The following is a 7,908-nucleotide window of genomic DNA, read 5'->3' on the forward strand; positions in this document are numbered from 1 at the left end:
GCCCAGCCGTTGGATATGCTCTGCACATCGTGTCGTGCTGTAGAGGAGCCAAGTCCTCAAGCACCAATTGAAATTGAAAAGCACTTCAATGGATTTAGGATCTACCACATCATTGATCCTTCTTTTCCTTCAAATTTTCGAATGCTACTCTCTTAATCCATGGTTTCCCATTTCGTAGGACTTAGTGAACATGGTTGGTAATGTGCTTTAATCTGCCTCCACTCTACAAAATTGATACAATTGGGGCTGAACTGAGCTGGTTCAATGTGCTCAAAGTCATAATCCATATAGCTATGGTTCCAGACGTCTGTGCAGCTCTCTTATTTGCGAAGCCTGATCTCAACTTAATCCAAGAAGTACTAGTGATTCTTCCCTAATATCGACGATCCCGCTATTAGGAGTCGCTTATATTGGAGGCAATTTTGTACTTTCGGAGATTAGGGTTTCACTATATTGTATTGCACGAGACGCTATATATAAGGGTTATCTCTTAAATAAATGTATATGTGAGGGTTTTGTATTTTTATTCATCTAAATAGTGGAAGCTCTAATTATCGCTCGGCCGTGGATATAGCCCACCTTGAGTGAAGCATATAAATCTGTGTTCGATCTGTGTGTGTGTGTGTGTGTTGTCTCTTTTTTCATTTTTCTTTTGCAAATCTTTGTTCTGCTGCATTGTTAATTCCTAACAAGCTTAACTTAATTTGGAGACTTGTTTTATTAATCAAGTTTAGGAGAAAAGTTTTGTGCACGGTGCATCGAATTCGCTTCAGCCATAGATGAGGAGAGAGGGAGAGTGTGAAATACTATTTCTTCTTCAACACCCTCTTCCTCAAACAACTATTACATGTCCATCTTTCTTTTAAGTGTGGTTGGAGCATTAGAAGAAGAGAGAAGGCGCGAAATGATCCCAAGAACTTGGCCAAAATAATCAGAAGTACTCACTACTGGGCAAGAACCACCTTCACTAGCTAATTGTCATACTTATGCCTTTTCTATTCATTTCCTTCCCAAGTAATTACATCTTCGTCCATGCTCTCATCTATATATTTGCATATTACACCCTCATATGTTTACTAGACAAGAAAAGAAGGGTTGATCTTTGTGTAACCATGCCTGATTACAAGTAGAATAAAAAATTGAAAAATGAGGAGAGAAAAAACCATATAAATTTATCATTATTATCATCTTTACTTTTAACTTATTATGTTTTTCTTTTCTTTTATTTCTTTTCTTTTATTTTCTTTCCTTCCAAACATATAGATCAACGTACTAGTCCCTACCTGAATCTGTAAACATTTGTTTAGTTAAACATCAGATTGATAATTAATCTAGAGAAGATAACCTACTTACCATCCTTTCCCAGTGGTCTTGTCGTCCATTATTCCAGTCATCTTACTTGGTTTTGGTTGAGCTTCACGAGGTAATCATTTTTAGTTACACTAATTTTCACTGAGATTGTCCTAGACCCTTATCTAGATGACGACTCCCTATATATTCTCTCTCTCTTGTGGGTCCGGGTAGGGGGAGGGTTGTTACTTGTTAGGGGGTGGATATATGTCAAACTGGTTTATACTTGTGTCGGATGAAGGTCGGACTTTTCCCCCAAAATTTGAACCAATTCCTAATGGCTTTCAAATCTCATGTTACAACTTGATCCAGTGTAGTAAAACTTGCAACCCCGGCCCAAGTCTATTTAGGCTGCAACAATTTCTAACTCAAAGATAAGTTTATCTGTTAGGTGTGGAGATTAGATGTGGCTCTTGAAGTCACCTATGATAGCTACTACAATGTAGTTGTGCAGTGAAGAATGGGTGATTTTAGGCTAAATGATAATCTTGAACCCAAACTAAGAATTAATGTGCATGCCTGTGTAGTTAACTTAAGAATATTATCTCTTAACATGATTTGATAGCATGAAACCCAACACCACAATTCATTCTCCTTAGGTTAAATACTATTTAAGCAACAAAAAAAAAAAAAAAAAAAAACCAAGGTTAACAACAAATACCAATGACTGTAAACCACAGAAATCACAGAAACCAAACACCCCATATTGCATTAGGAAATCTCCCTCTCTTTTATGTTGCTATACCCACCCCCTTCCCCCTACATCAAAACAATGTTCCAGGGGAAAAGAAATTATTATTTCCCCTTCCCATGTTTTCTTTTTGAGGACTGAAAACTGTAAATATCTCCAATACACCCCCCAACACCACCACCTAAAGACAGATACATTAGAAAGAAAAGCATTTCATACAAATATACATACAAAGAAAACCAACTTACTGGTCCAGGAAATGCACTCATGAACTGCTCAACTCATAGATCCTTTGTTAAAGAACCACCCTTCATGAACAGTACTGTAGCTTAGCCTTAGTTGATGATGATGGAAGACGATGAGAGGAAGATGATCCGAGGTTCTTCTCAGAGCAAAAGGTTTCTTTTTAACCTTGTAAACCAAAAGTGCGATAAAATATTCATTCTATTTTGTGGTGTTTGCAACCGACATGATCGCTCCGATCTGATCCCCTCCCATCAGTGGCTCTGATACAAAATTTTTTGTTTCAGTATTCCCCCAACTCCCCCCCTTCCCCCTCCCCAAACTGTGGCCACCAAGTTCTGTACTACAATAAGAAATAAACCAACAAAGCCCACTAAAAACAAAGACCCAAGATGATGAAAAAGAGAGAAAGAAAGAAAGAACCAGATGAGATTGGTCACAGATTTGCTTAATCAAATTAAAGGGGTGACTGAAGATCCAAAGTTGTTGAGGTCAGCCCAATTAGTACCAAAGGTGGATGTATTCCAATAGAGAGATGGATCTGCTGACCCAATTGGTTCAATTGGATTCTGGCAAGGGAATCGATTGTTGTTCTCCCTTTCTTCTAATTTCACTTCCTTTGTCACTGTCCCCAAATCACTGCTCATGCCCATTTGAAGTTCCTCAAAGGGTAACAGAGCCTGAAAATGATGATTACTAGGTTTCCTATCTTTTAGCCCACCAATCTGCATAAGCTTTTGCTGTTGATGAAGGCTTGAAGCAATTAAATAAGCTGTTGAAGGAGCTGAAGAAGACCCAAGAAGAGCAGAATAGCTGGAAAGAAGTGGATTTGTAGAAATAACATCTTGGATTTGACTAGAAGGATTGAACCCGTTTCTGTAATCTTCAGATGAGAAACCTAACCCTAGAGCATTCAATTGAGGCAAGAGATCAACCCCATTAGAGACTCTAGAATTGAAGCTTGAGAAGGGGAGATTATTAATGTCTGGAGGAGTACTCATATTGGGTATGCCATAGAACAAAGGATTAATGTGAGTGGAAGTTGTGGAGACAAGAGGAGGGGAAGGTACTGGAGTACCAAGGGCTGAAGAAGAAGAAGAAGAAGTTTCATTTGATGAAGACCTCTTGACCCTCTTGTTTTTCCGGCATCCTCCGCCGACTGGCACGTTACGAAGAGTTCCCCCTCTAGTCCAATAACGTTTGCAGGCCTTACAGAAGTGTCTTGGTTGGGATAAGCTGTAGTTGTTGTAGTAACAGAATTTGGTATTTGATGAATCACAACGAGGGCATTTGAGTGCTTGTTCTTGCGCTTGTTTCTCCATTCCTCTACCACTTGAAGCCATTAACCTCGTCTCATCTATCATCTGCTGCTGCTGTTGCTGTTGTTGCACCAAAAACAACCAAAAAGAAGAGGAAAGAAAGAAAGAAAGATTAGAAGGTGGTACATAGAGTAAATAAGAACCCAACATCAATATTCTCATCCAAGAGCTAAGGAACAAAAATGGTCATGTTATGTTTCATAATAATTGAGACATGTTGTGTGTTTGTATCTGTCCATGACTGTGATAGAGAGAGAGAGAGAGAGAGAGAGAGGAACCTGTGGCCATTCATTAGGGAGAGAAGAGATGATCATCTTCTCACAATGACTTAACATTTCTTCCCTCTTTCAAATTGAATCGTTGAAATGGAGAGTAAAAGGACAAAGGGCAGGTAGGGATTTGAGTCCTTGTGTGGACGGGTTGAATTGAAATGGGAAGAGAGGGAAGAATGAAGACATGAAAGAGAGAAAAGATAAGTAAAGACTAAAAAGAAGAATTTTTTTAAGGCCAAAATTTCACGTGATTAGGAGCAAAACCAATAGTAATTAATCAATTTGAAAAGAAAAATTTTTAAATAGAACCCAGTATCCAAGAAGGGGAACAGTAGAGGAAGAGCTAGCTAGTGGTAGCAGGAACAGAGAGAATCACATTCCCACGAAGTCCAAGAAAGAACATTACAGAGTACAGACTTCAATTTGCTTCTTCTTCTTCTTCTTCCTTTCTTTCTTTCTCTTTCTCTCCTTCATTCATTAATCTAAGAAACAGAGAGAGGGAATCCCAAAGGGCACAATATCCTAGGTTGTAAGACAAAACAATTCCCTCTCAAATCCCACTCTCCTCTCCTTCCCCCCTTTTTATATTTATTATTTCTTGTTCTTTTCTTTATAAAAATACCAAATTATCCCCCACTGAGGCACTGACTGTAAGTTACTAGATGATTCTAGCTACCATTGTCCCTTAAAGTACCTATCATAACAGAGTATCAAACAACCTCAAATCTTAATCCAATGGCTTAGATCCTCTCCTCCTTACTGTTAGAGACCCTCTTGTCCTCTCTCTCTCTCCCTCTCTCTCTTTCTTATGGTAGCAAACTCCAAAAAGAAAAGGACAAAGAGGGCACCATGTGGAAGTCTACATCCCAAGTCAGGGCCCAAAGATGGAACAACAAGCTTTATTGGGGAGGAAGTGTTTCTTCTACAAATGTGGTGTTGTGATTCTTCTTTCTCTTCTTTCTTCTTATTCTTCATCTATCAGTTGTGTTCTCTTTTTTCTCAGTTCTCACAGTTGGGTTGGAAAACCGTTAGAGATAGTGGCAGACCTTGGGGATAACACATAAAAGCCAGACCCATGTGGTGGGCACCTCTGCTTCAAGAGAAGGGAAAAAAAGAAAAAAAAAAGAAAAAGCAAACCTGCAGGTTTGGGGAACAAATGGATTTTGTAGCCTCCCAAGGGATCTTCCCTCTCTCTACATTCCATAATTACTCTTCTCTGCAAATCAAACTTTACTAGTTAATTACTACTTAATACTTGTCATGGAATTAGTTCTGAAAAGATCTATAATAAATTACTAGACTAAGACAAATGTTGAAATATATATTGTGTCCCACCTCTCATGAACCAAGAAAAAACCCATAACAAAAACTGATGAAAGGAAAGGGGGTCTCAAGGGTAAAGATATTCTTAACAGCTCAGTTCTGTTTAACAATGGAGGATACTATTTTAGTGGGTCCAAAGTGGTTGGATGTGATCTACTTGTACAGATATAGTACTGAAAGATTTACCTATAATGTTAAAGAATCTTATGATGCCAGAAATTGTATCCATAATGTGAGAAAGGAAAGGAAAGGTGGGTCTTAGTCCTTTAGGAAGAAACAATAGGTGAGATGTCAGTCAAATCCTAAGGTTGGGTGCTGACCCTACCCACCACCACTCTCTCTTTGCCTCAGCCACCCACCACCACCATCTGTCCTTCAGATTCCAGTTTGGCTAATAAGAGAAAGAAACCCAACTTCCACCTTCAGCTAGCCAAGAGGACTTGGGGAAGGGAACTTCATTACCATCCATGTGAAAGGGTAAGGGTAGGGTTAGTGTCCATCTCTCTCTCTCTCTCTCTCAAAAGGAAGAGGGAGATAGGGAGGGGACCAAAGAATCAAATCCACACTAATAGTACTCATCAAAGGCTCATGACCACATTGCATGCACCCTAAACAAAAGATGGACAAATATCTCACACTCCATCTTATTTTTTAATTTCTATGAAGCAATGTGAAAGGATTCTTCCACATATATATATATATATATATATATATAATATTCCTCCTAGCTAGTGACTCATCTATTATGTTTTTACATGCTAGGGTTAGGTGATTTGGTACTTAAATAGATATATACTATGATCACTATTTGATCAATCAATCACAACCATTGATTTAAGTGGTGATGGGCCATTGGTGGGCCATTGTGATCATGCAATTACCACGTGGTACACCCACGCCTATAGAACAATATATCATCTACATAATGGAATTGAAATAATGAAGTGACCTAATTTGGTGATGATCTTCTATGTATATAATCATGGCTTGACTGATCATCATGAATATCCACAACAAAGTCTTTTCTTCCAATGGTCATATGGTAGTGGTAGTAGCTAGTATTGTGTTGTGTTGTGCCACTACTTATTGAGCCTTTTTGACACCACCATCATTAGCCACGTGTAAGCCAATGATTGGGGTTGGGTTGTTTAATTGTTTTGGAATGTGGTCCCTTATAAACAGGAATAGTAGGCGTGGGGATCTGCAGCACAAGGCAAGAAAGAAGCTGGCACACCACACCCAACCACACCACACCACACCGGCCATATGAGCATATGGGCTAAGAAGAAGATTGAGAATCTTTAAGCTCTCTCATCATCTCTCACATACCCATCTTATTAGAAGCAATATTGGACTGTTCCATATGGAGTTTTCTACTACTTTCTTGTCCTGTGGGGTCCCTTAAGAATGTTAGGGAATTTTCCTTTTCTTAAATTATTCATTCTCAAAGAGAGAGAGAGAGAGAGAGAGAGAGAGAGAAGAGAGCTGTGTTTCACACTGGTCCAAATGTTGGTAGCTCAAGTCTATGAAGAAGAAAATTAATTAGCAGGTGAGATGTTGAGGTATGCCTTTAACTTTATATGGAGACTAAGATATTCAAAGAATGTAGATAATAATAAAGAAACCCATTAGTGCTTTTCTATATATATATATATATGTTTTTCTCTCATATATATTCGAGTTCTTGGCCGCTCTGTAGAGCTGTAAACAGGTCATAATTAAACAAGATATTCCTATGTACTAATGTGAGACTTAACAACTTTTTTTTTTTTTTTTTTAATTATGAAATCCAATCTCATGAGTTAGTACCGTCAATTAAATTAAGCACTCATTATTAATTGTATTAATGTCATTTAATATAACAAGTCACTGGGATTTGGAGTTGCGATGTTAAGACACTCCTCTTTCCCCCGCCCCTTTTTTTTTATAGGTAATATCTAGGGGTGTAAGTTTGGCTCTGTCGGCCCAAACTTAGAATCGGGTATTGTCATCACCCTAAATACACATGAGAATCAAAATTGAATTACCCTTGTCAAGGTCGGACCCTAGGAGGAGGAAACCACAAGAAACAAAACATATATACAAGCCCTAAAGGGAACATAGAAGATATCTAGCATAAGAACATGTTTAATACAAAGTCCAAGAGGCCTAGCTAAATTCCCAATTTCTAAACCAAATAGTAGTTCCTTCCAAATCTCTTTCCTTTGAGTTGTAGTCCATTACACCTATCTATCAAGTTACGTTGAATCTCCATGAGCATATGGGATATGGTTTTCGATTTTTGGCAAAAGAATTCCAAATGTGGCAAACAGTAGAATAGAATGCGAAGCATGCTATTCAACCAATGGGATCCCACCAAACTTCTTGACAATTACCTACTCTGCTTCAAAGGAAACAGAAGAAATGCTCCGTCTTGAGGGAGAACAAAGTTGACGAATCTCCTACCATATGACCTTCATGAACGAACAGAGAAAAAATAAGTGATCTCTATCTTTGACCCTTTTCGAACATAAGCAACAAGAGGAAGGCTTAGATATATTCCTCTTCCTCAGCTGATCAACTATGGGAAGCACATCAACAAGGCATTGCTAGGTAGGAAAATAATGCCTTGGGATATTTCCAGCAAACCAAATAGCTTTGTTCCAAGTCACTACCACATTTTTTTTGACGAAGAACCTCCCAAGGTTACTTAGAAGAAAACTAGCCAGAA

At 38.4% G+C, this 7,908-nt stretch overlaps 1 protein-coding gene and 1 long non-coding RNA gene across 6 annotated transcripts; both read right to left on the bottom strand.

Annotated features, from left to right (window-relative positions):
- Window positions 1-2,240: 2,240 nt before the first annotated feature.
- LOC122640890 lies at window positions 2,241-2,540 on the bottom strand. The gene is made up of 2 exons (XR_006329771.1): window positions 2,365-2,540; window positions 2,241-2,316 (listed from the first exon to the last, which is right to left on the bottom strand). It is a non-coding gene; the product is annotated as an uncharacterized LOC122640890 (long non-coding RNA).
- Window positions 2,541-2,695: 155 nt separating this feature from the next.
- LOC122640889 (dof zinc finger protein DOF1.4-like) lies at window positions 2,696-5,559 on the bottom strand. Of its 5 annotated transcripts, none has more exons than XM_043834170.1 (2): window positions 5,554-5,559; window positions 2,696-3,616 (listed from the first exon to the last, which is right to left on the bottom strand). In XM_043834170.1, exon 2 carries the CDS (start codon window positions 3,604-3,606, stop codon window positions 2,737-2,739), a length of 870 nt encoding a protein of 289 aa, XP_043690105.1. In that variant the 5' UTR covers window positions 3,607-3,616; window positions 5,554-5,559; the 3' UTR covers window positions 2,696-2,736. The 5 variants fall into 5 exon arrangements, with proteins under 5 accessions (XP_043690105.1, XP_043690104.1, XP_043690103.1 ...); XM_043834169.1 differs by lacking the exon at window positions 5,554-5,559 and adding an exon at window positions 3,882-4,093 and having other exon boundaries at window positions 2,696-3,663; XM_043834168.1 differs by lacking the exon at window positions 5,554-5,559 and adding an exon at window positions 3,882-4,093 and having other exon boundaries at window positions 2,696-3,669.
- Between the last annotated feature and the right edge of the window lie 2,349 nt (window positions 5,560-7,908).

Source organism: Telopea speciosissima, chromosome 9 (genome assembly GCF_018873765.1).
Source record: "Telopea speciosissima isolate NSW1024214 ecotype Mountain lineage chromosome 9, Tspe_v1, whole genome shotgun sequence".
Lineage (NCBI taxonomy): Eukaryota > Viridiplantae > Streptophyta > Magnoliopsida > Proteales > Proteaceae > Telopea > Telopea speciosissima.

What these genes read in the sequence shown, in the direction of transcription:
- LOC122640889 (XM_043834166.1), bottom strand. Translation starts at nt 3,765, where the DNA reads ATGAGAATATTGATGTTGGGTTCTTATTTACTCTATGTACCACCTTCT. An exon ending in CCTTTGAGGAACTTCAAATG is followed by an intron (nt 2,902 to 2,934) that starts GGCATGAGCAGT and finishes ACAGTGACAAAG; the next exon opens with GAAGTGAAATTAGAAGAAAG.